The 26284-nt window shown below is 58.4% G+C and overlaps 1 protein-coding gene across 3 annotated transcripts in view; it reads left to right on the forward strand.

The window, feature by feature from the left end:
• The window catches only part of ITPR3 (inositol 1,4,5-trisphosphate receptor type 3), a 67247-nt gene that overhangs the window by 31255 nt on the left and 9708 nt on the right, over positions 1-26284 (forward strand). For 2 of the 3 annotated variants that reach the window (XM_078446830.2, XM_078446827.2), the window contains exons 8-43: positions 2082-2228; positions 2438-2533; positions 3181-3231; positions 3405-3547; positions 4556-4655; positions 4737-4897; positions 5520-5661; positions 7149-7310; positions 7871-8043; positions 8634-8753; positions 9108-9290; positions 10193-10444; positions 10536-10680; positions 11257-11398; positions 11852-12051; positions 13258-13387; positions 13910-13967; positions 15070-15235; positions 16206-16370; positions 16454-16528; positions 16954-17079; positions 17733-17855; positions 17932-18132; positions 19083-19334; positions 19587-19712; positions 19849-19974; positions 21195-21315; positions 21858-22048; positions 22652-22800; positions 23010-23118; positions 23249-23339; positions 23455-23624; positions 24815-24989; positions 25158-25342; positions 25523-25723; positions 25871-25981. In XM_078446830.2, the coding sequence (XP_078302956.1) occupies positions 2082-2228; positions 2438-2533; positions 3181-3231; positions 3405-3547; positions 4556-4655; positions 4737-4897; positions 5520-5661; positions 7149-7310; positions 7871-8043; positions 8634-8753; positions 9108-9290; positions 10193-10444; positions 10536-10680; positions 11257-11398; positions 11852-12051; positions 13258-13387; positions 13910-13967; positions 15070-15235; positions 16206-16370; positions 16454-16528; positions 16954-17079; positions 17733-17855; positions 17932-18132; positions 19083-19334; positions 19587-19712; positions 19849-19974; positions 21195-21315; positions 21858-22048; positions 22652-22800; positions 23010-23118; positions 23249-23339; positions 23455-23624; positions 24815-24989; positions 25158-25342; positions 25523-25723; positions 25871-25981 (5268 nt within the window). The remainder of the gene's footprint in view (positions 1-2081; positions 2229-2437; positions 2534-3180; positions 3232-3404; positions 3548-4555; positions 4656-4736; positions 4898-5519; positions 5662-7148; positions 7311-7870; positions 8044-8633; positions 8754-9107; positions 9291-10192; positions 10445-10535; positions 10681-11256; positions 11399-11851; positions 12052-13257; positions 13388-13909; positions 13968-15069; positions 15236-16205; positions 16371-16453; positions 16529-16953; positions 17080-17732; positions 17856-17931; positions 18133-19082; positions 19335-19586; positions 19713-19848; positions 19975-21194; positions 21316-21857; positions 22049-22651; positions 22801-23009; positions 23119-23248; positions 23340-23454; positions 23625-24814; positions 24990-25157; positions 25343-25522; positions 25724-25870; positions 25982-26284) is intronic. The other variant, XM_078446829.2, reaches the window with a different exon arrangement.

Below are 26284 nucleotides of genomic sequence, written 5' to 3' on the forward strand. Positions count from 1 at the left end.
TCCTCTTGCTAAGAGTGTGTCAGTGGATAGGGGTCCCCATTCCCTCACCTTGGAGAGCCAGATCCTTTGAGCACTCTGTTTCCTCCCCCACGCCTGCTCCATGGATCCAAGCCAGGCGCCCTGCACTTTGCCCTATGCCCTCTTGGGCAAGGGCCTGAGGCTGCTGAGTCAGGGCCTGTGCCCCGATTCCAGACAGGCTTGGAGGGCACACAGTACTGCTGGGAAACACTGCGGCAACGACTTAGGGAGGGACCAGAGCAAGGGGGAAAGAGGGCTGGAGACACCATTAGGCAAGCCCTGAAAACCAGGCATCCAGAGGTTCAAGTGGGGCTTCAGGGGATGAAACCAGCCTACTGGGGTGTGGGTTGTATGTGGAGGGGCAGTTGGGAGGGGCAGATATGGGGGTAGCAAAGAGGGTGGGGCTCCTCAGCTAGGGGAGTTGGCAGGCATCTGACCATGATATCTGTTAAAGGGACAGGGGATAGGCCCGAGAGCAGCCCCCTAAGGAGGCTGCCCTGTGTTCCCTGCATCTTCCCCTGCATAGAAGCCTGCAGTGGCTCCCTTGACCCTCCGTTCCCAGCCAGGCTGCTCCATCAGACTTTCCTGCCCCCCTCAGGCTGCCTCAGCCTATCACTCTCCCTCTCCCATCTCCCAGGCTCTTTCCAGTTCACCCACGCTCTGTTCAAATGCCTTTCTGTCTCTCCCTGAAGCCTGCGCGTCATCCACATATCAGTCAAGCCTCAGCCTGTGTGCCACCTCCTCCCAGAAGCCTTCTCCGATTATACATTCCAACCCCCAATCTGTGTGACACTGAGAAAATGAAGCACCATCATCAGGTCGAACCCCGTGGTGCTGCCTGGACTGGCTTCGGTGAATCTGTCATGGCTTTGATGTTAGTGCCAGGCAACCTGGAAGTGAGATCTGAGTGTGCAAAATCCACCCCTTTTTTTTGTTCTCAACCCTGCGCCTCGTGGATACAAGGGTCACAAGGTTCCGCCAAAGCAACTCGCATAATCTGTGTCTAGTTACTCACTCGTGTGTTCACTCCACAGGTGTTAGCTGAGAACTTTGTGTCCAGCGCAGTGGTAGGGAAGCCAGATAATGCTGTTAGTGGTCGCAACTGGTGGTTGGAGTAATAGATATAATATTACTAGACGGTAATAGACGACCCGCTGATTGTAGGTTCGCTGCCGGAGGAAGTGAGGTGGAAAGATAAGGGCTCTGGAGCTGCAGCACGGATTCATGTCCCATTTGTCACTAGCTCTGTGACCCTCGGCAGGACACTTACCTTCTCCGTGCCTGAGCCCCTCCACCTGTAGGGTGGGGATAGCGATGTATGTACCCAGGCAGTCAGTGTGAGGAGGAGGTGAGAAAGTCCACGTGAGGTGGGCACGCAGAGGCTGGCACGTGCTAAGCGCGCAGCGTGACTCCATTATACAAATTATAATCCTCGTAATCTCTGCAAGGAGGTCATAGTAGTCCCGTTGTACACGAGAGGAAACTGAGGCTTGGAGATGTTAGGGAACTTATCCAAGGTCGCACAGCTTGTGAAGCAGAGCCAGGACCCAAAGTTGGTGTCTGTGTCCAAAGCTTCGGAGATGAATAAGCCAGCTGTTCTAGTCCTGTGGGAGCAGAAGAAATGGGCAAGAACTACCCATGTTCGGGCAGAAAGGGCCCTAGGGAGGTACAGCCATGGGCCTAGAAGGGCCCCAGAAGGTGACATCCCTCCTGCCTTCATTGAGGGGGTGACTTGAGATTGGCCTTTAGAGGTCAGGTGGGGTTTCTAGAGATATAAATCTGGGAAGGAGACAGTCAAGGCTGGGTTTGACATAGGAAGCTGGGGAAGGCTCTGGATAAGAGCCTGGCCCGCCCCAGTCATCTGGACATCCTGGATTTGGGATCTGGGCAGAGCGCCCGGCTGAGGGGCCAGCCCCTGGCCCCGGCCACCCGCCGGTGGGGCCCAGTACACATCTCACCCTCTGCTTGCTGGCTCTGGGAGGAGCCACGGGGGCCCGGCCAGCCGCTCCTGCATCTGACGCAGGTGGGGCCGGCCGTCCTGAGCCCGTGACCCACACCTACAGGGAGACGTGGTGCGGCTGTTCCATGCGGAGCAGGAGAAGTTCCTGACGTGTGACGAGTACAAGGGCAAGCTGCAGGTGTTCCTGCGCACCACGCTGCGCCAGTCCGCCACCTCGGCCACCAGCTCCAATGCCCTCTGGGAAGTGGAGGTCAGAGCTTGTGTCTTACCCAGGACCCAGCCCTGGGCTCCCCCCTTCTTCCCCCATCCCCCTGGAGGGTAGAGCTGGGGTGGGGGTGGGGTGTCCAGGCGCCACTCACCCAGAGCTCTCCAGGCGTCCAGAGTAAACTCCTCCAGGCCTCCCCAGGGTCACCCCTCCCTAGCCAGTCCTCCTTCCTGCCTCACCCCTGCACCCCTCAGGTGGTCCACCATGACCCCTGCCGTGGAGGAGCCGGTCACTGGAATGGCCTGTATCGCTTCAAGCACCTGGCCACGGGCAACTACCTGGCTGCCGAGGTGAGTGGGGAGGGAGAGGGGGGCATCCTGGGGGCTCAGGGTGTGTGTGCATGTGGGCATGTGTGAGCGTGTGTGCCTGTTGCACGTCTGCACACACAGACACACGTGACTGTGGACACTGGTTTATCTGCACTCTTGCATTTAACAAATACTATCAAGTAAGTGCATGAATGTATATAATTGAGTATTATATGAGTATATACGTATTATATTAGTAATTATTATTACTATTAGTAATTATATTAGTAATACTAATGAGTATTACTGTGCCTCTGCTATGTGCCAGGAGCTAGTCTAGGCCCTGGGGATACAACGGTGAGCCAAATCCCCAGCCCTTGTATAACTTACATTCCACATTCATGTCTGTCCAGAATATGCAGGCTGGTTATATTGGAGCATTTGTGTGTGTGTGTGTGTGTGTGTGTGTGTGTGTGTGTGTGTGTTCATCTGTGGGTGTCCACGGAGAGGGGAATGAAGGGCAAGGCCTGGGGCTCTCATTGGTGGCTTCTTCACGAGTGACTTGGGTTTAAGTGCTGGGGTGGGTGCCCCTGGGAGGGTGGGGGCTATTTTGGGGTGGACCTTGTTTTGGGGTCATGTGAGCATAGCTCAGTGTCCGATAGCCTTCCCCATCTCATGTCTCTGTCCAGGAGAACCCCAGTTACAAAGGCGATACCTGTGAGTCCAAGGCGGCAGGAATGGTGAGGACCAAAGTAGGGCTCTGGGGCCTGGGGAAGAGGGACCACGGGAGGGTGGCCGTGAAACCCTGGGAGGTGAGCTGGAGGGAGAAGGCCTCTCAGGTGGAACCCCAGGTGGTTTCAGGGTGCCTGAGAGGAGGGAGGGGCCTCTGCCTGAGTGGGGGTCCTCACCCCAGGGTGTTCAGGGTCGTGCAGGTCGCCGGAACGCTGGGGAGAAGATCAAGTACCGCTTGGTGGCTGTGCCCCATGGCAACGACATTGCCTCCCTCTTTGAGCTGGACCCCACCACCTTGCAGAAAACTGACTCCTTTGTGCCCAGGTGAGTAGGTGCCATGTGCCTGGGGGCTGATGGGAGTCTCCAGGCTGGGCCATCCTGTCTCTGAGCTCCCTGAATCCCACACTCCTCTGTCCTCCTGAGGTCCTTTGGCTCAGGACCTGCATGTCCCGTCCCTCTGGGGATGGAGCTCTGAGAGCTGTAGGCAGCTAACCACCACTGAACGCTTGCTGTGTGCCTGGCCCTGGGCTCTGTGCATGTGGGTGCTGCCTCATGCAAGTTGCTTTATCAAAATGCCTTCTCTCCAGGGATCTTTATCAGCCACCTGCCCCCGTTGGTCTGCCTACTCAAGCTCAGGCTGCACGAGTTTGTCCAGGGCACACTGGGTGGGGCCGGGGCTCCCCAATCTTTAAGTTCTTCCCCCAACCCTGAGATTCTGGGCCATAACATCAAGCAACTTCCCAGGTGTCCACCAGGCTTTAGTGTTTATTAGCTGTCTGACCTCAGGCAGCTTACTCCATCACTTTGCCCTGATTTCTTGATCTGTGAAGTGGGAATATCAAGTCTACCCATCAACAGGACTCATGGGAGAAGTAATTGAGTCGCTACAGGCCTCCACGATCCCTTAGCTGAAACTCTTGGGGCCAGGTGCATTTTGAGATTCAGATTGTTTTTCATTTCAGAAAGGTAATGATATTTCATAATCAGAGACAAGAGTGTTTCCGCTATGAAACACAGACGTCTTGACACTAAGTGGGATAAATAGTCTAAGTGGTTCCATTTGTCCAAATGAGTCTTGGTTCCAAGTTTACAAACAAGCCGGTTTTGGGGAGTGCGGGTGAGGCACGTGGGCCTCGGTAAGGGCAGCAGGGGGCCTGGGGGCTGTCTGCTGGTCACTCTTCTCTGGCTTGGGCTCCTCGCCTGGAGGGGAGCAGTTTCCCTGTCCCGTGGGTGTGGAGTCAGGTGGAGATGTGGAGCATCGGGGGTAGAGCAGACAGCCGGGACGCGATCCGAGGCCCCATCCCCGAGCCCTGACCCTGGCCCCGCCTGTAGGAACTCCTATGTCCGGCTGCGGCACCTCTGCACCAACACGTGGATCCAGAGCACCAACGTACCCATCGACATTGAGGAAGAGCGGCCCATTCGGCTCATGGTGCGAGGCGCCCGGGGCTGGGGGGCTGGGGCTGGGGCCTTAGCTCGTCCCTGGGTGCCCTGCTGACCCCTGTCCCTGCAGCTGGGCACCTGCCCCACCAAGGAGGACAAGGAAGCCTTTGCCATCGTGTCAGTTCCGGTGTCTGAGATCCGGGACCTGGACTTTGCCAACGATGCCAGCTCCATGCTGGCCAGTGCCGTGGAGAAACTCAGTGAGGGTTTCATCAGCCAGAATGACCGCAGGTGGGCTGCAGGGCGGGGTCATCGAGGTCTCCTGAGAGGCCTTGTCCTCCAAGGGTCTGCTTTTCATGGACGAAGGAGTCACAAAGCAGAAGCCGGGCAGGCGTGGCTGGGGTGGGGGAGACAGAGGTGGGGACTGGTTTCTGCAGGCCCTGGTGGACCCGGGCCCTTGCCTCACTGCTCGTGTACTGCCAGAACTAACCCTGATGATGGGTTGAGGCTCAGAGAGGTTAAGAGACTTGTCCATGGTCACACAGCTAATCAGTGGTGGGGCCAGGACAGAAATGTGGAGCCCTTCACATCAAACACCCTGCCTTGTGCCCAGTTGTTCCTTTCCAGACTGAAGTGTAACGAGATTCTTTGTTTTGGGGGCACTTTGGAATCCAGGGCGGGTGGGGCGAGGAGTGTGTTTTGAGAGCCATTTTGAGAGCCGTGAAGCTGGGGAGAGAAGTTGAAGGCTGATGATGGGCTCTGTGCTTTGGCCAGCAGGGTGGGCGGGTGACTCGATGAGAGCGTATTTCAGGCAGGGCTGGTTGCCCATGAAGGGCATGTGACGGGTGTGTCCCAGGGGTGTTTCCCAGGGTCGGTGCCTCACGCTTGTCATCCCTGGCGTCCCTTTGTGAAGGTTTGTCATCCAGCTGCTGGAGGACCTGGTGTTCTTCGTCAGCGATGTGCCCAACAATGGGCAGAATGTGCTGGACATCATGGTCACCAAGCCCAACCGGGAACGGCAGAAGCTGATGCGTGAACAGAACATCCTCAAACAGGTGCCTGTGCACAGGCGTGGGGAATGGGGCGGACCCCGTCTGGGACCTGCAGTGGCCTTGGGGACTGGGCCGGGTGTCCAGGACAGGAGCCATTCCCATCTGCAGTGGACCTTCTGTGTCTGCAGCTTCTCGTCACCCCCTTTTCCAAAATGAGTATTTGTTGAGCACTGACCGCGTACCAGTGCCCTTGGCTCAGTTGATCTTCTCCACCTGGGGGAGGTAGTATTATTATCCCCATGTTACCCGTGAGGAGACTGAGGCATAGAGGGTGGAGTAACTTGACTGAGAGTTTGCAGCTAGGAAGCAGCAGGGCCAGGATTTGAACTCAGGATGTTGGGTCTAGAACTTGTGCTTTTTTTTTTTTTTTTTTTTTTTTTTAAGTAGGCTCCATGCCCAACATGGGGCTTTAACTCATGACCCTGAGATCAAGAGTCCCATGCTGTACTGATTGAGCCAGCCAGGTGCCCCCAGAACTTGTGCTTTAAAAATATTTTTTTCTCTGGGGCACCTGACTTACCCAGTGGAGCACACGACTCTTGATCTCGAGGTTGTGGGTTTGAGCCCCGTATTGGGTGTGGAGATTACTTTAAATATTCTTTCTAAATTTTTATTGTGAAAACGTTCAAATATGAGAAAGCACTGAAAGAACAGCGCAGTGAACACACTACAACCACTGCCTGAATGCACTTGTTACCATTTTGCCGGTTTGGCTTTACGTAACCATGCATCTATACATCTGTCCCTCCGCCCATGCGTTTCCAAACAGGGCGCACCTCACCCCTAAGTTTTCCAGTGTGCATCTCCTGGGATAAACACAATACTGTCATCACACCTAAGAAAATTGGTAATAGTGCCCAATCCATATCAAGTTTCCCTACTTTTCACCCAAAATGTTCTTTTAAAGGTTTTTTGTTGTTGTTGTTTCTTTTGAAGCAGGATCCAATGAAGGTTTTCTCATTCCATATGGTTGCATTTCTTTGGTCTCTGTTCTAGAACAGAACCCTCACCCAATCCCTGCCTTTAAAAATTTTTAAATTACATTAACATTGTTTTGATGAGGCAGGCTGTGTCCGCTCTCCACAATAACCACAAGCTCCTGGAGAAGCACATTACTGAGACCAGAGGTGGAGACCTCTGGCCACACCGGCCTGACCTGCCTTTTCTCTTAACCTGAGACCCCTGAGCTGTGGCAGCCCTGAACTCTTCCCCCAGACGCTGAGCCTAGTCCAGGATCTGAGCTGGGACTAGTCATGTGAGGATGGGTGGGCTTAGGCCAGCATTGGAATCCTGGCCAGGAGAAGGGGGTGAGAGCTGGAAGAGGGGCCCTTGATGGGGGCTTGGAGGTCTCAGTCCAGCTTAAAACCAGCTTTGGGGTTCATGGTGGTGTGGCTTTGGGGCACAGTGAGTTTGGGGCTGAGGGTTTCTGGGATAATGAGGGTTGCAGGCAGGTATAGGGGGATCCCTCCTCATTCTCTCTGCCCTTCCAGATCTTTGGCATTCTGAAGGCCCCTTTCCGTGACAAGGGGGGTGAGGGCCCCCTGGTGCGGCTGGAGGAGCTGTCAGACCAGAAGAATGCCCCCTACCAGCACATGTTCCGCCTCTGCTACCGGGTGCTGCGGCATTCCCAGGAGGATTACCGTAAGAACCAGGTGTGCTGCTCGCCCTGGCCTGAGCCTTCCTGGCCCCGGGGGTCTCCCCACGCACCTGCTCACTGGCTTGCTCTCTTGCTCACTCCTGCTTTTGTTCGTTCAGCAAATATTTTCTGAGGCACGCACACGCTGCATGACAGGCACCGTTTTAGGCCTGGGGATACCGTAGGGAACCAGGCGACCCGGCCAGCTTCATGGGTGTGCAGAGAAGGACCTCGAGCTGGCTTTAATGCTCTGCGGTTGCCATCTTGAAATTCTCAAATTTTGAAGAAGGGTCCTGCTATTTCGTTTTTGCACAGGGCCCCACAAATTAGGTAGCCGGTCCTGCCCGATAATTTCCTCCCCTGTGGAGGCTTCACTCTGGTAGGGAGACAGGCTGGGAGCTGAAGAACTAGATTACATAAACCTACTCTTCTGCCCGGTGCCAGTTTCCTCTCCCAGACTGCCACCTTGCCAGGGTCGGGGTCCCCCGCCTGTGGGAGGGACCCCTGTCTCCAGGGCTAGGGCGGGGTGCTGGAGCAGAGCTGGGCTCCCCACGACTCAGCCCGTCTGTTCCCCAGGAGCACATCGCCAAGCAGTTCGGGATGATGCAGTCCCAGATCGGCTATGACATCCTGGCAGAAGACACCATCACTGCCCTCCTGCACAACAACCGCAAGCTCCTGGAGAAGCACATCACCAAGACCGAGGTGGAGACCTTCGTCAGCCTCGTACGGAAGAACAGGGAGCCCAGGTGAGCCCGCCCACCCCCCCACCACCCACCCTCCACCCTCTCACTGCACCTATGCCCTTCTCCTTCCCAGTCCTCCGGGGGCACAGAGTCCGCTGCAGCTGCTCATTACGAATAGTGAAAAACTATTGCCTCCATTGGTAAATTGCCACCTCTCTGAGGCCCTGGCCTCTGCAGCCCCTCTCTGGGACCCCTCCCAAATTTGGCCCAATCTAACAACAAGAGGGTCAATGCCTGGTATAGCAGAAGGCCCAAGACCCTTCTCTGGTGACAAAGCCGGTGCCCGTATTGAACCAGTTGTTAAATATTTTGAATATCACTCCTGTCCTTGTGCCTCCTTTACCCTGACCCCTTGGACCCCCAGCTACTCTCCCCGCGCTGCCCAGGGTGATCAGGGTGATGCCCATGACTGTCTCTCCTTGGGCAGCTGGGAGTCCATCGTGCCCATACCCCAAGCTTTGGGGTAGGAGCAGAAGCAGTAAACCGGTTTTAGGGAGCCGGTGCCGTCCTCTGGGGAAGGAGGACGTTGGGCTTTATCCCCACCAGGGACCAGCCTCTGAGCCCCCTGGCCCTCCTTGCTGTCACCACCCCAGGTTCCTGGACTACCTCTCTGACCTGTGTGTGTCCAACCACATCGCCATCCCTGTCACCCAAGAGCTCATCTGCAAATGTGTGCTGGACCCCAAGAACAGTGACATTCTCATCCAGACTGAGTGAGCCATTGCGCTGCCTCCTGCCCACATCCAGGGCTCCGCCTCGCCCTGCTCCTCAGCCGCCTTGGAGCCTGGGCCCCGTCCGCTAGAACTGACACCCTCGTGGTCTGCAGACATGTGCCCTTGCCTGCTGGGTGCCCAGCCCTGTGCTGGCGCTACGTGAGGAGGGAGGCCTAGGGGAATGAGCCGGATCCTTTGTCCTCGAGAAGGGCGTGGCCTGAGGAACTTGTCTGAGCTGGCACTCAGCCAAGCTCCAGGAGGGGTCCGTGTGGCTGGGCATGCTCGGGGAGGGCTGTGGGCACGGAGTCCGGCCCCAGCCCCCTGCTCCCTGTGATGGGTGGCCCTGGTTTGCAGGCTGCGGCCGGTGAAGGAGATGGCCCAGTCCCACGAGTATCTGAGCATCGAGTACTCAGAGGAGGAGGTGTGGCTCACTTGGACCGACAAGAATAACGATCACCACGAGAAGAGCGTGAGGCAGCTGGCCCAGGAGGCGCGGGCCGGCAATGCCCACGACGAGAACGTGCTCAGCTACTACAGGTGCGTCCGGGGCCAGCTCCTTCCCCTGCTTCGTGCCGTGCTACCTGTGCCCTTGGGCCTTCTCAGAAGGCCTTCAGCCAGGCCCTGCTGGGGGATGAGCCCCAGCAGCCTTGCAGCCTTCTTCAGGGAGGCCGAGTGAGGGCAACTGTGTAGCTAAAGAGCTCAGCACAGTGACTGGGCCTGAAAGAAACCGAAACCTGTCTCCAAACGTATTGATTTAGAAAATGAGATACTGGGTAACACGTATCAAATGCGGGCCATGTACCAGGCACTGTTCAAAGTGACCTGGCCACTCACTGATGCCCCACCGTAACCCTGTGACTATTGTCACCCTCGAAGTTGGAGCGACAGCACAGAGAGGTAAAAGAACTTGCCCAAGCTCACACATCCTTAGTGGTGGGCCATCTGTTGCCAGGGCCCACGGCAGGTAACGCAGGGCTCTGAGCAGGAAGCCGAGGGCGTGCCGCCACCCCGGGGCAGAGCAGTGTCGCCTGCAGCCGCCATTTCTGTAGCTCTCACATCCCGGGCTCACACCCTGCACCCCCCCGCTCTGCCCAGGCTGGTCCCCCTACCGCACTCCCCTCCCCTTCCTCTCCCGGCCCGTCACTCAGCCAGCCCTCTTCCCTGTGAAGACCTGGGCTGGCTGAGCCAGGAAGTGCTTTCCTCCTTTCCTCCTCAGCAAGGAGCGGGGAGAGCTGCAAATACGCAAAACTCCAGGCTGTTTTCCCTTTCACCGTGCTCACTCAGAATTGTGTCCTTCCTATTATGTGGGCAGATGCCTGGTTTGACCTACGTCCCATTGCCACTTTCCCAAATTCTCAACTTGCTCAGGTCCAACTGCTAGTAGCCCTCGCTGGCCCCCGCCTGCCGTGTCCTCACCCTCCGCCCTGCTCTCCCTGCAGGTACCAGCTGAAGCTCTTTGCCCGCATGTGCCTGGACCGCCAGTACCTGGCCATCGACGAGATCTCCCAGCAGCTGGGTGTTGACCTGATCTTCCTGTGTATGGCAGACGAAATGCTGCCCTTTGACCTACGCGCCTCCTTCTGCCACCTGATGCTGCACGTGCACGTGGACAGGGACCCCCAGGAGCTGGTCACGCCTGTCAAGTTCGCCCGCCTCTGGACTGAGATCCCCACAGCCATCACCATCAAGGAGTGAGATGGGTAGGGGAGGGTGGGCCAGGCGAGCGAGGCTGGGGTGGGAGGATCTCTCAGACCCTCATGCCTCACTGCCTCCGCCCCCCAGCTATGATTCCAACCTAAACGCCTCTCGAGACGACAAGAAGAACAAGTTTGCCAGCACCATGGACTTCGTGGAGGACTACCTCAACAATGTGGTCAGCGAGGCGGTGCCCTTTGCCAATGAGGAGAAGAACAAGCTCACCTTTGAGGTTGGCTGGGCAGGGGGGTGAGGGGGCTGGTGCTTGGCGGGGGGCTCTGGCGGGGGGGTCCTCACTAGGCCTCAGTTGCCCCCTGGGGTGCGTTGGGGGCTCCATGACCCCCACCTTTCCTCAGTGCCCCAGCCAGTTCAGGGAGACTGTGTGGACCAGTGGGATTCCCCAAGTGGGAGGCTTCTCCCCCTGCTACCTGGGAGAGGGCTGGCTCCCCCTCGTCCACGCACCCCTTCAGCCCCACCTGGCTCATAGGTGCCTGTGAGGAGCTCCCCGCCACCTTCCTGCATTTCCGCTCTATCCCCGCCGCCCCTCCCCCCCCCCCCCCACCACAGTATTCTTCCTTGTAGGCCTCACTTCCTTATCAGCCCACTAGGGCACAAGGGTGGCTGTGTCCAGGCTCCCAGAGATCCTGCCTTTACCCAAGAACTTAGTCACACCCTCATTACACCTGCTCAGCCCTACCTTCCCGCCCTGGCCCCGCCCTTCACGAGGCCCCGCCCCACCCACCTCGGCCCCGCCCCACTCACCTCGGCCCCGCCCCACTCACCTCGGCCCCGCCTCCTCCTCCCGCAGGTGGTCAGCCTGGCGCACAATCTCATCTACTTCGGCTTCTACAGCTTCAGTGAGCTGCTGCGGCTCACTCGCACTCTGTTGGGCATCATCGACTGCGTGCAGGGGCCCCCGGCCATGCTACAGGCCTACGATGACTCAGGCGGTGAGGCTTTGTGGCCAGACCCCCACCCCTGGCGTTCTCCATCTCCTCCTAGTGCCAGAAGTCCTCTGATCAACACCCTGTGCAGCCTGCCTCCTGGCCTCTGCTGGACCAGAGGGGGTCCTGCCCAGGCTCTGTGGAGACCCCGGGGCCTGGGGGCGTTGCCTTCCAAGGCATCTTGGTCTTGAGGGGAGATGATGAGGGAGGAGGGGAGACACACAGGCCCTGCCTGAGGGGCCCCCTGTCAGATGGGGAAGGTGGGGGAGAACAGCCCTGCCATCTATTATCAGATGGCCGCCTTTGCCCTGGCCATCCCTTCTTTGCCCAGATTTGGCTTAAAGCTCACCTCCCCCAGGAAGGCTTTCTGGGTTAGCCCTGCAGCTGACAGAGACAGAGTCAGACCGAGGGGTCCTGCTGTGCGCCCCCTGTGATCCCCATGTGCTTCCCACTCCGCAGGCAAGAACGTGCGGCGGTCCATCCAGGGTGTGGGCCACATGATGTCCACCATGGTGCTAAGCCGAAAGCAGTCTGTCTTTGGCGCCCCCAGCCTGCCTGCTGGCTCTGGTGCCACTGAGCCACTGGACCGAAGCAAGTTTGAGGACAATGAAGACATTGTGGTGATGGAGACCAAGCTGAAGATCCTGGAAATCTTGCAGGTGGCTGCGCCAGAACAGTGGTGGGAGGTGTTGGGAATAGGGCAGGAGAGGGGAGCCTGGGACAGGAAGGTTGGTGGGGTGAACTCCCACTCAGATTATAAGATCCAGTACTGGAGGGCTCCATAGTGATCGGCTGTGTAGCCCAGTGGTTCTCAAAGTGTGGTCCTTGGACCAGCAACCTCAGCCTCACCAGGGAACTCAGAAATGCATGTTCTCGGGCCCCGCCCCAGACCTACGGACCAGAAGCCTCTGAGGCAGGCCCACGGTCTGTGCTGTGACAAGCCCCCCGGGTGATTCTGGGGTGCACCAAGGCCTAGCTCCGTCCCTCCATTGTACAGATGAGGAAAGGAAAAGGGGGAGGGAACTTTCCCGCCATCACACAGAGATTCTGAAGCAGAGCTAGAGTCTTAAGAGCCATTTCCTGGTGAGGCAGATATAGTCTTTCCTGCTCTGAGTCTTGTCTGAGACCCCCTAGTAACACTTGGAGAAGGGGCTGGTAGGATCCCAAGGAGTGGTTGCTTGCTTTTGCCTTATTGTTAGCAGAGGACGGGAAGGGTAATACAATGACCTGCATGGGGACCCAGTCTGGGCAAGGCCTGGTCAGGGGATTCAGAGGAGGGGAGTCAGAGGAGGGGGATTCTGATTCATCTAGGGGCTAAGGGCTTCCAGATCTGTGTTCTGGGGTATGGCCAGAAGCTCTCTGTGCCCCATAAGGATAGAGGCCAGTCAAGGGTGTCCTCAAACCTTGTGTCCTCACCCCCTGGCCCACAGTGGCCTCTCCTGCTCCCCTTCAGTCTTCAATTCTCCACCCGCCTGCCCCCCCAGCCCCAGGCAGAGCAAGGTTGGAGGATGAGAGTCGGCCTCTGGGCCTGGGGAGCTTCCTTCTCTTTCCTGTCAGTATCTTGCCTGGGAAGGAGGGGCTGAGTGGGCTGGGACGGGGCAGGGGGTGTCTCTGCCTAATCTGGAGAGGAGGTGTCATCCCTCATCACTGGGTCAAGAGTGGAGGAGAGGGCGCCCTGGACCTCCCTGGGGAGAGGAGTCTCGATTTTTTAGGTTGTGATAATGCTGGAGCATCTGGAACGTCTATGCTGAGATACCCAAGTGCTAGAGCTCATTCAGGGTACCACCTTCCCCCCCACCCCCGGGGGCACAATTGGCCCTCCGACCTCAGTCCAATCGCCACCCTGTCCCTCCCCACTTCTCCAGTTCATCCTCAATGTCCGCCTGGATTACCGCATCTCCTACCTGCTGTCCGTCTTCAAGAAGGAGTTTGTGGAGGTGTTTCCCATGCAGGACAGCGGGGCCGACGGCACAGCCCCGGCCTTCGACTCCACCAGTGAGCCCCCACCGCTGCCTTCCCCACCCCTGCCTTCCCCCGCTTTCAGGCTGAGGCTATGTGACTCGCCCAGGGGTACACATCAGTGGGGTGGAGGCTGAGGGAGACCTTGGGGCTGGATCCCCAGCCCTGCCTCTGTTTCCCAACCTGCAAAGGCCTTTCCTCCCTAGTATCTCATTTATTTGCCACGGTAAGAGGCAAAGGCAGAGATCATCGTCTCTATTTCCCAAATGGAGAAACTGAGGCCCGTATAGAGGGGCGGGGACTTGCCTCAGGTCACAGCCAGTCAGAGGCTGAACCAGACCAGGACCCAGGTCTCCGGATGCCCAGCTCAGAACCCTGCTCACCCCTGCAGGGCGGTGGGGCTGCTCTGAGAAGGAGCACGCAGGTGGGGCTGCTACCCAACAAGTGCAGGGAACAAGGTGGTTTGGGGACCTGCCTGCTCCCTCCCCCTGTGATCCTTATCTTTCCTTGGCACGGACCGGCCACCTGCCCCCATCTGCCCACTCTTGCTCCCCACAGCTGCCAACATGAACCTGGATCGCATCGGGGAGCAGGCGGAGGCCATGTTTGGAGTAGGGTGAGGCCAGAGTTGAGGTGGGGGGTTGTGTGTGGGGTTGGGTGGGTGATGCTGACACCGGTGTGAGAACCCCCCTCTTGGGGTCTCCAAGGCTGGGTTTCCCAGGTCTGGGGCTGGCCCCTCCTCCTGGGTCATACTCCCCGCAGCCCCTTGCCGGGCTCTGCGGCAGGGGTCTCCTTGGCTTTGTGCGTTTGCCCTGTCAGGCCTCCCCGGCCCCAGTGATACAGGGGCCGCTTGGACCTTAGTGTCATCTTGGTCATTCCCCTGCCCTCACCCAGGGCTGTTGTGCTCCTGTTTGTGCATTGGGATTTGGACCAGGTAGCTGGAGGGGAGCAGGGGGAGGTGGGGGGATAGCCCGCTGTACAGAGGGCTGGAGGGGAAGGGCTCCTTCTGGGGGTTGGGGCTCCTAACCATTTCCACGCCACACTCTTGGGATCTAGCGAAGCCTTTGGAACCCTGCTCAGCGTGGCATTTTTAAATTCATAAAATAAAGCACGTGAATTACAAAGGAAAGCAAGTGCTTTGAGATACAGCTATCAAAATATTGAAGAAAACAAATTAGACACGCCAGTTAGATATGGGCCTTTTTATTAACACATTAGGTAACAAACTGGGCCAGGGCTATAATTAGTACCACGATTTCCAAGTGGCAATGAACGTACCTGGCATTTCGCGATTTCTGTAACACCCATAAGGTGATGTGAAAACATCTGTGATTTGTAGTGGTGACCGAATCACAGGTAGTGCTGATTTTTTTCTCACTGAAGGAAATGCTGCATTTTTAGTTAGAGGTTGGTAAAACCAAAGCCGTGGATTTTGCCCGCCCTCTGTCCACGGCCCCGGCCGATCTCTGCGAGTCCCTGGGGGGTGTCTGTGGGTCCCGTGTGAAGAGTCGCCGCTTCGGCTGCTTAATCCAAGGGAACCCGGGGATCACTCAGGGAGCTCAGGGCGTTGGCTGTTTACAAACTGGTGAGAAACCATCACTGCTTTCAGCAAGTATTGCACTGGGCGCTGCCTCTGCCGAGGGTGGGCGGGGAGCACGCTTTTCCCTTCGGCCGGCAGGGAGCTCACGGGCCGCCCGTTCCCCTCGCCTGTGCTGCAGGAAGACAAGCAGCATGCTGGAGGTGGACGACGAGGGCGGCCGCATGTTCCTACGGGTGCTTATCCACCTCAGCATGCACGACTACGCGCCGCTGGTCTCGGGGGCCCTTCAGTTGCTCTTCAAGCATTTCAGCCAGCGCCAGGAGGCCATGCACACCTTCAAGCAGGTGCTGCTCCTGTCTGAGCCCCCTTGCCCTTGGGGAGGGGGAAGGAGGCCCAAGGGGGCTTCCCCGGGGGGGTGGCCAGAGGACCACCTGGCCCCGGCACCGAGCAGGCAGGTGTGCTGGCTGGGCGCTGGCCTGTGCTGGGCACCGGGGGGTTGACCGTGACGTAGATGCTCACAGCTCAGGGGAAGTTCAAGATGCTTCTCTGGGGTTCTTGGCCTTGCTGAGCTCCTTAAAGGTGAAGGCCAAGTCTTGGGCCATCTTTATTCCCTCTCAGCCTGACTCAAGTCCTGTCACTTTTTATGATGTGGATGGCACTTTATAGTTTAACAAGCTACACCACGTGCACGTTTGCTAAGTGCTTCAAATCACGCCCGGCGTGCAGTCAGCCCTCACTAAGGTGACTGGTTGTGTGCTCGCCATGTCGTGTGGTCTTGACAGCTCCCTGGGAAACGGGACTGGCATTTAGCGAGGGTGTGCCAGACACTGAGCCTTGGCCTCATGTTAATGGAATTCTCGGGGCAGCCCTGGCAACGTGGTTACTACTCGCCTGTTTTTTTAGAGGGACATTGAGGCCCAGGAAGCTTTCCCTCCTTACCCACTGACCAGAGCGAGTGAAGTGGGAGCCGAGGTTCAGATCCCTCTTTCAGCCAGCATTCAGTGATGCCAGGATGCTTTGTCCTGCATTTGGGGTCCGAGTGACCAAGTGACAGGCCTTCTCAGCACAAGTCAATGAGTCGCTGAAGCCAGGTGATGGGGCAGCTCATGCCAAGGAGTGCAGGGAGGCCTTCGGCCATCAGGGAAGGCTTCCTGGAGGTGGTGGACTATGGCAGAGCCATACACATTGAGTGGGAGCAGAGGCACAATGGAGATGCCAGGACCAGAGGCCGGGGCATCAGGCACCGGGGTTCTTTGCGAGGCGGTGGACCTGGGGGCACCCATCTCACCAGGCAAGCCTGCCTTCAACCTGCAGGTGCAGCTGCTGATCTCAGCTCAGGATGTGGAGAACTACAAGGTGATCAAGTCAGAGCTGGACCGGCTGCGGACCATGGTCGAGAAGTCGGAGCTGTGGGTCGACAAGAAGGGCAGCAGCAAGGGCGAGGAGGTGGAGGCAGGTGCTACCAAAGACAAGAAGGAGGTGAGCGAGGTCGTGGGGAGCTGGGGAGACAGGGCTTCCAGCGAGGGCGGGGCCTGGCTGACCCCCATTCCCTGTGTCCGCAGCGGCCCACAGACGAGGAGGGCTTTCTGCACCCACCTGGGGAGAAGAGCAGTGAGAACTACCAGATCGTCAAAGGCGTGAGTGGCTGGGGGCCCCGAGGACCCCCTGGAGGCTCTGGGGCCTGGCCTCTCCCGCCTCCCCACTCTGCCGGCCACCGGTCCTCAAAATTGACATCCTCTGGCTTTTCCTGTGCATTAAAAACAGCCCTGCCGAAGTCCAGATGGCATTATTTTAAAGCTGAAGGAATTTAATGAAATTCCATTTCACAGTCATATTGTTCTATTTACTTTTATGGGTGGGATTGAGTTTTTAGTGCTTCCCGGCCTCGTTGCAGTGATCTGACTCCGTGACCACGGCCTCCTTCCCCCTTCCTGTCCCCAGCGTGAGCTGGGACTTGGCTGGGGTTGGCCGGGGACTCCGACCAGCCTGAGCGGGGCCCTGGGTGGAGGGGGAGCTTGAGGAGGAGGGGAGGGGCTCTGGGCTCACCCCCCACCCTCCCCAGATCCTGGAGCGGCTGAACAAGATGTGCGGTGTTGGGGAGCAGATGAGGAAGAAGCAGCAGAGGCTGCTCAAGAACATGGACGCCCACAAGGTCATGCTGGACCTGCTGCAGATCCCCTATGACAAGGTGACCTCTCATCCCCCGGGCAGCTTCACCCTGAACCCCAGTCTAACCCAAACCGCACCCTAATCCCTGATGCTAACCTAACCCTGACTCTTGACCCCGACCCCAGCTTCTGTTTCCCTCTCTGGCTTCGTCCTGATAATCTCAGCTTCACTGTAACCTTTGGCCGGCCTCCCCTTGGTCCATGTGACCCCGGCCTCCCCTTGACCCATGATGTCAGCACAGGCTGACCCCTGACCCATGACCCCTCATACTGACCCCTGACTTGGATTCCACACCCTGGCCTCGCTCTGCCCTCCTACCCCGACCTGGTCCCTGACTCCAAATTGAGCCTCATTTCAACCTTTGACGCCCACACCTCCCCTTGACCGACCTTGATCTTGATACGTCTCAAGCCTCACACTGACTCTTGAGCCTGACACCATCCCAGCGTTCACCTGACCCTGACCCCTCAGCCTTGCTTCCCCGCTCCAGCCTCGCCTCAGCCGCTGACCCTCAGCCCCTCACACATTTCCTTGTCCTGACCTGGAGGCCCAGCTTTCACCTTGAACCTGGCCTCCTTGTGGTCCCAATCCCGAGCCCCGATCTGCCCCCACACCCGTTGAGCTCAGGCACCAGGCCCGGCCTCACCTCGTTCCTCCCCTCTCCGTGCCCAGGGTGATGCCAAGATGATGGAGATCCTGAGGTACACGCACCAGTTCCTGCAGAAGTTCTGCGCGGGGAACCCCGGCAACCAGGCCCTGCTGCATAAGCACCTGCACCTCTTCCTCACACCAGGGGTAAGGACGCCAGGTGGAGGCGGCTGGGTGGAGCGGGGCCCAGATCCCCCTTTCTGACGGATGCCCTCCCCGCTAGCTCCTGGAGGCAGAGACCATGCAGCACATCTTCCTGAACAACTACCAGCTGTGCTCTGAAATCAGCGAGCCCGTGTTGCAGCACTTCGTGCACCTGCTGGCCACGCACGGGCGGCACGTTCAGTATCTGGACTTCCTGCACACCGTCATCAAGGCCGAGGGCAAGTACGTCAAGAAGTGCCAGGACATGATCATGACGGAGGTGAGGACGAGGCCGCGGGGCGCATGGGAACTCATGGGTGGTGGCCACAGAGAGGGAGCGCTCAGGAGGCAGGGCCCGGAGTTGGAGGAGTCAGGCAATGGGGTCACGAGAGGAACGCTGAGGGTGCTGGAAGAAGGAGGGAAAACTAAGGTCAAAGAGGCCGGTCTAGTAGAACTCAGACAACAGGCCTGAAAGAGCTCAAACACGCATTCCTTTGTTTATCCTTCTATTATCATGTACTTAAAAATCATGAAGCACCTCTTCTGTGCACATGGGGGAAGGCACTGGGGTGTGAGCTCAGGGCGGGGGACCACATCCTTCGTACACGGGCCCCAGCATCGGGCACATCGTGGGTACACAGTAGGCCCGTTACCTGAAGGTATGAAGGGTCGAGGGCTGAGTCTACATCTGGAACAGACGTGGACTCTGCCCTGGAGCCTCTTACCGCATGGTGTGGGGGCAGGGGAGAAAGGAGCCCGTGAAGTGAGATGAGGGACCTAATAAACGAGACGCCCTGTGCTGGAAGTGCTGTGCGATGCAAATTATGAGTTGCTGTTATTATATTACTGTGAATAACATAATTGCTGACACGAGAGGATGCGGCATGTGCTCTGTGAGCCTTTAAATTACACAGTGTGGGAGCACTGGTGGGGGTAGGGGGGGTGAGCCAGGCAGGGGTGGGATTCGCAAGGGCTTCCTGGAGGAGGCACCTCTGAAACATGCCTGGGTGGGACTTCTTTCCTTAGGGGAGGAGGGGGGCACTTTCTGGGTCCAGGGTTCAGCCCTGATGGCAGAGGGCCCGAAACATTAGCCTACGGCCTCGAGGGCCAGGCGGGGGGGGGTTTCCTGAATGTCAGGTGAGGGCTGAGGTCAGAGTCCCCATCTCTCTCGGGTAAACCTAGGGCCTGCTGGACTCAGGGGGTCTGATGGGGCACCCCTCCTGCCTTCAGCTGACCAATGCAGGTGACGACGTGGTCGTGTTCTACAATGACAAGGCCTCACTGGCCCACCTGCTGGACATGATGAAGGCTGCCCGGGATGGTGTGGAGGACCACAGCCCCCTCATGTATCACATCTCCCTGGTGGACCTGCTGGCTGCCTGCGCCGAGGGCAAGAACGTCTACACTGAGATCAAGTGCACCTCCCTGCTGCCCCTGGAAGACGTGGTGTCTGTGGTGACACACGAGGACTGCATCACCGAGGTCCTCTGGGGACTGGGAGAGGTGGCTGGGGTGGGGGAAGGGTAGAGCCAGGCCTAGGCAGCCTTTCAGTCTTGCCATGGCAGGGCAGGAAGAGGTTGGTGAGGGAAGTGGGGGAGTGGCAGACATGGGGGCTGGTAGGAGGGGTGTGGGGAGAGGAGCAACGGAGAGGTCAGGGGGGAATCCGAGTGCAGAGAGGGAGAGCCTGGGCTGGCGGCCTTGCTAGCGCCCCTGACCTTGCTCCGGGCTGTGCAGGTGAAGATGGCCTACGTGAACTTCGTGAATCACTGCTACGTGGACACAGAGGTGGAGATGAAGGAGATCTACACCAGCAACCACATCTGGACACTCTTTGAGAACTTCACCCTGGACATGGCTCGGGTCTGTCCCCGGGGGGTGGGGCGTGGACTTGTGGGTGCGCTGTGCTGGGCAGGGGCGTGGGTGGGGGCCCCGGCAGCCTTCGGGGCGGGAGGCAGGAGCGGTGGGGCCCCCCAGGCATCTCTCTCTCCCACCCCAGGTCTGCAGTAAGCGTGAGAAGCGCCTGGCTGACCCCACCCTGGAGAAATATGTGCTGACTGTCGTGCTGGACACCATCAACGCCTTCTTCAGCTCTCCGTTCTCGGAGAACAGCACCTCCCTGCAGGTGAGCCGCTCTTGCCCGCACAGCTTTTGGGTAGCGAAGAGGGAAAAGAGGATATATATTCCTGTTTGCTCTTGGCACATAAAGACGTAGCAGAAGGACATATACAAGTGTGTTAATTGCATATGCTATGTAACAAATCACCCTAGACCTTAGCAGTTTAAAACAACAAACATTTATTCTTCTGTAATTTCTGCGGGTCAGGAATTGCAGTGGGGGCAGTACCCTAGAACAGGAATTCGTAAATTCACTAGGTATGACGGATCCCAGGGTGGCGGGGGGCAGCTGGCAGCACTTACTCCCCAAAGACAAGATGGTCATGCCTACCTCAGTGGACAGCAGAGTCAGAGCAGTAATCCAGAGGGTCCGATGTACAGAGATCTTTGGTGTTTGGCTTAATTGATCAGGTGCCCCTAGGACTGAAATAGACAGCCTTTTGAAGTCTTACTTACCTGTATCAGCAAAAAAAGTTCTAGGCTAGCCAACAGGAGTTTGTCTTAAATCACTGGAAGAGTCATGGCCCCTTAATCGATTCCCAGATTCTCAGATGTCATAGCCCAGAGCCTCTTGAAGGAAAGAGAGGCAGGTTCCCTTTAGGAGGGAGCCTATGACAATACCTAAATCCTAAAGAAACACTGGATGGACACACAAGTGACCAAGAAAGGGGCTACCTATAGATGGACTGAGGGTGGAGCAGGTCCTGGTCTCAGCATGGGTGGGTTTGTTTTGACACAAATATGTTTGTGCCCTGGGGCCTCTTTGGGACTATGGGTAATTGTATCAATTTTCCCCACCTCTCATGAGCCCCAGGGCAGAGTGTGGGAGAATGGAGCTGATGGGGTCAAGGTTGGCTGACACTTCTCGAAGTGTGCCTTTTCATAGCATAGTTTGGGTTTTGAACCATGTAAATATATCAACTTTCCACAATATTAATTTGTTAAAAACTTTTTTTAGAGGAAGGAAAAGGCCAGCAATAGGACTAGAAGCCCCAGGTCTGGACTTTGGGGAGTTCTCACAGGGCTGCCATGTACAGTCGGGCAGGTTGTGCACTGCCGAGAGGAAAGGGAGTACCTTTTTCCGATTGGCACAAAGACACATGGTATCTGTTGGAGGCCTTCTTCCTCTATCGTGCCCATTCTCAGTGGGCCCTGGTCACTGGGCCTGGGGCTTTCCAGGTTGGAGGGTGGGTCGGGCTGTAGCAGTAGGCGTGTTGCCTCTTGCAGACACACCAGACAATCGTGGTGCAGCTGCTGCAGTCCACCACACGGCTGCTCGAGTGTCCGTGGCTGCAGCAGCAGCACAAGGGCTCCGTGGAGGCCTGTATCCGGACCCTCGCCATGGTGGGTGAGTGCGCCAGGGGCACTGGCTAGCTCCAACCACCCCTCCCCTCCCTTCGCCACAGGGACGCCCGCCCTCAAAATAAACACGTTATTCCTAAGCTCGCTCGTCGTTTGCTTCCAGGTAGTTCTCAGTAGGTCCTTCTTGGTGTCCGACTAGCATCTTAGCAATTGAGAGAAGCTGTTCTCTGCTTTGAGCCGGTTCGCCAGAGGAGAATGCTGGGGGACATTCCCCAACCGAAGTTGCCTGTGCTTGCAAATGGTTTCAGGCAGAAGGGCAGCCTGTAAGATTGTTAGGGAGCATTGGGGAAGGGGAGGGGTCAGAGTGGAGCCAGGGTAAAGTCAAAGAGGCAGAAACTCCCTCTTTTTACCCAAAAAGGGGGAAGAGGGCACCTCAGCCCAAGAGGGGGCCGGCGTGTACCCCAGAACCTTGGTTAGTTCACCCTGTGCCCTGGTCGAGCAGCCCTGAGCCTGGCCCCTCTGGCTGGCTGAGGCCTCCACCTGCCCCCCCGCCCCCCGCCCTCCAGCACCCCTCCTCTCTCCCCCCAGCCAAAGGCCGGGCCATCTCACTGCCCATGGACCTGGATGCACACATCAGCTCGCTGCTCAGCAGCAGCACCAGCTGTGCAGCTGCAGCCCAGCGCAACGCCTCCAACTACAAGGCGACCACGCGGGCCTTCCCCCGTGTCACGCCCACCGCCAACCAGTGGGACTACAAGAACATCATCGAGAAGCTGCAGGTGGGTGTGGGGCTGCCTGGCATCTGCCACGAGAGCTGCTTTGGAAGGGCATGTTCCGGGGAAGCATCCCTTCCTGTGTTGCCCCCGCTCCCCAGGAAGGAGTCCTCTGCTACGGGCAGGCCAGGGGCCGGGGACTGAGGGGCATCCTTCCAGGGGAAGCCAGGAGAACCCAGGCACCTGCTAGTGGGGTTGGTGCTCACAGAGGGGGTCAGGACAACTCTCAGTCCTTATAGCCCCTTCCTGTTTTTGCAACACATTATTGACACACACACTTCTGGGGGGTGTGGTGGCTTGCTATCCCCACGTGGCGGGAGACCGAGGCTCAGAGAGGGTGAGGGTGAGGGGTTTGCCCGGGTCACACAGCTAGACGAGGGGCTGGGTGAAAGGGCAGGGCTTGTGGCTCCCAGCCAGGAGCTCTGGGCAGACAGACATCCTGCATTGTTCAGGGTGGTTCCGTGGGTCCAGGGCCCCTCAGACAGGCTCAGAGAAATCCGTGGGGCCCTTTGGTGTTGGGATGTGAGGAATGGCGGTCAAGCCTCACTCATCTCTTGGGCCTGGATGGCCTGCACCTGCCCGGTAGTGACTGTGCCGTGCCCGCTCCAGGACATCATCACGGCCCTGGAGGAGCGGCTGAGGCCCCTGGTACAGGCCGAACTGTCCGTGCTGGTGGACGTCCTGCACTGGCCCGAGCTGCTCTTCCTGGAGGGCAGTGAGGCCTACCAGCGCTGTGAGAGTGGGGGCTTCCTGTCCAAGTGAGTGCGATGCCAGCCCGGCCGGGGCGGGGGTGGGGGTGGGGGTGGCAGGTGCGAGGCAGCTTGGGACAGGGAAGGGCCCTGCGGGGACTGGACAGCCTGCGGGATCAGAGGGCCGGGTGTGTTCCCGCCCGGCACAGGGCAGGGGAAGTGGCTGGAGGGAGGCATCAGGGGCTGCCCCATGTGTGCCCTCCTTCCTCACTGGCCAGGCTGATCCAGCACACCAAGGACCTCATGGAGTCGGAGGAGAAGCTGTGTGTCAAGGTGCTGCGGACCCTGCAGCAAATGCTGCTCAAGAAGGCCAAGTACGGGGACCGGGTGAGTGGCCAGGCGGGCTGGACACCATGCAGGCCCGGCCGCAAGTGCCAGGGGCTCGGGGCCAGGACTGTCCGGCCAGGAGTTAAATGGTGAAAAGTGCCACTGTGGGCTCTCGCTCCCTGTCCTCCAGGGCAATCAGCTGCGCAAGATGCTGCTACAAAACTACCTCCAGAACCGGAAGTCCAGCTCGAGGGGGGACCTTCCGGACCCCATGAGCCCTGGTCAGTACCACCTGCCCCCTGGCTGTGCCTCTGGGTGACCCTTTGCCTAGTCCCTGGGCGCCCCTTCCGTTCCCCTGCCCCACCGGCTCCCCTCAAGCGGATTCCCCAACTTCAGGCCTGGACCAAGACTGGTCAGCAATTGCGGCCACCCAGTGCCGGCTGGACAAGGAGGGGGCCACCAAGCTGGTATGCGACCTGATCACCAGCACCAAGAATGAGAAGATTTTCCAGGAGAGCATTGGCCTGGCCATCCGCCTGCTGGACGGTGGCAACACGGAGATCCAGGTGTGGACTGGGTGGGGGTCCTGGGTGGTGCCTTCTACGAGGAGGTACAGTGTGCCCCGTAGCTGGGGCCGCAGGGCTAGGTGCTGGTGGCCGGCACGAGTCTGGCTACCCGTGGGCAGTCCCACCTCCCATAACTGCCCCCCTGTCATGTGGCCTCTTTTCTATCCACGCAGACCACCCTGTTCAAGCCAGGCCTGAGCCTGTCTCCCCACCATGCTGCCCACATCACATCCATCATTCCTGCCTCTTGGCCTCTGCTCAGGCTTGCTTCCCTCCTCTTCCACATCCTCCTCAGCCTTTGGTGCCCAACTAAAGGACACCTTTGCCTCCTCTGAAAAGCCCCCTCTGATTGCTTTATCCTCATTCATTCATTCATTCATTCGTGCATTGTTTCAGTAAGTCCTCACCGAGTGCCTTCCACGGCCTGTCAGTGTTCTAGGCACTGAGGATTCAGTAGTGAACAAAAAAGACAAAATCCGTGTTCTCTTGGTCCTGTATCCTAATGAGGACAACAGCCAATAACCGTAATCCCCACATAACATGGAGAGCATGCTGGACAGTGATGATGGAGGTGAGGGGCCTAGGGAGTGCTGGGGCAGGGATCAGGGTCGTGTCCTGGAAAGGGGAACGTTGGACCCAGAGGTGAGCATGTGAACAGGCGGGCGCTGTCCTGGGAGAGCAGGCAGCAGGTGCAAAGGCCATGAGGAGGAAGTGGCTGATGTGGCTGGAGAGGGCAGAGGAGTGGAGAGTGGTGGGCCCTGGGGTCAGAGAGGTGGCAGGCCATCGTGTGGCCTCATGCGAGCTGTGAGGCGTGGCTTTTCCTGTGAGTGAGATGGGGCGGCTGCAGGGTTTCAGGCAGAGGAAATATGAGACTTAGACTTCTGAGGGACGTCTCTGCTGCTGTGTGGGGAGCAGACAGAGGGCCAAGGGCAGATGCAGATGGGGGTGAGGAGCCTGGGGTGGGCCTCCAGCATCACATGGACAGCAGATATGGACCCTTCCCCTCCGCCTCCACAGTCCTGACCGACCCTGCCCCAGCCTTAGTCCTGGGGCACGTCTAGGGGCTTGTCTGTGGTCCTGCAGGTGCTTTTCCCTGCAGCACAGGATAGAGCCCTCCAGGGACCCAGCAAGGGCTGCTCAGAGCCAGGCCCAGTGCTGAGGCTGTCCCTCATCTCACCATCTGCCCCCAGAAATCCTTCTACAACCTGATGACAAGTGACAAGAAGTCAGAGCGCTTCTTCAAGGTGCTGCATGACCGCATGAAGCGGGCCCAGCAGGAGACCAAGTCCACGGTGGCCGTCAACATGAATGACCTGGGCAGCCAGCCGCGTGAGGACCGGGAGTCGGCAGACCCCACCACCAAAGGTCAGAGGTCACAGCAGTACAGGATGCTGTACTGGGTGCTGGGCCAGGGTCAGAGGCTTCAGGGTGAGGGGGGTCACGGGGCGAGATCTGCAGGCAGGGGCCTGGGGGTGGGAACGCAGGGTCCGGTTACTTCCAGCAGCCCCAGCCTTACCGGGCTTCGCCCTGCAGGCCGCGTGGCTTCCTTCTCGATGCCAGGCTCCCCATCCCGCTATTCGCTGGGCCCCAGCCTGCGCCGGGGGCACGAGGTGGGCGAGCGCGTGCAGAGCAACGAGATGGGCACGTCCGTGCTCATCATGCAGCCCATCCTGCGCTTTCTGCAGCTGCTGTGTGAGAACCACAACCGAGACCTGCAGGTGAGCGCCTGCCCCACCCCTCCCCCAGCCAGCACGTAGGCCCCCGCCCTCCCCGTCTGCCGGTGCCTTGGCTGCTCTGTGGCTGGCGGTCACGCCCTGCGGCGCTCACCGTCGTGGTCCCGTGCAGGCCTCTGCCTCCCTGCGGGAGCGGTGCCATGTCCACCCTTCTGTGCTCTGCAGAACTTCCTGCGCTCCCAGAACAACAAGACCAACTACAACCTGGTGTGTGAGACACTGCAGTTCCTGGACATCATGTGCGGCAGCACCACCGGTGGCCTGGGGCTGCTGGGGCTTTACATCAATGAGGACAACGTGGGCCTTGTCATCCAGACCCTGGAGACCCTCACTGAGTACTGTCAGGGCCCCTGCCACGAGAACCAGGTAAGTCGCCATGAGAACCAGGAGCAGCCCAGGGGGAGTGTGGAGGTGTGGGTGGGTGGAGCAGGCTGGGCAGGGGAGACACTGAGCCTCCGGAGCGCCACAGTTCTGAGGGGCCTGGGCCCCGTGTCTCCCACTGCCTCCTGCCAGACCTGCATCGTGACTCATGAGTCCAACGGCATAGACATCATCACGGCCCTGATTCTTAATGACATCAGTCCCCTGTGCAAATACCGTATGGATCTGGTGCTGCAGCTTAAGGTGGGGCCCGTGGCACTCCAAGTGAGTGTGCATGGGATGTGTGTGCACAAATGCACGTGACGCGACCTGTGTTGAGTGTGCGTACCGGGGTGCGTTGGCATGTTTAATATGTACGTGTCAATATGCATACGTAAATGAATGTGTGAGCAAGCGTGTTGGACGTACACTCTAGGAGCGGACGTGTTCTGGGTTTATCTGAGGGTCTCCCACGTACATGTCTGCTTTCTGGGGATTGCGTCTGCTTGCCATGGGGTGGCGGTGAAGACAGCTAGTGGGTGGGCTGGATTTGCAGGACACTGCTCA

Source organism: Panthera onca, chromosome B2, assembly GCF_046562875.1.
Source record: "Panthera onca isolate mPanOnc1 chromosome B2, mPanOnc1 haplotype 2, whole genome shotgun sequence".
NCBI lineage: Eukaryota > Metazoa > Chordata > Mammalia > Carnivora > Felidae > Panthera > Panthera onca.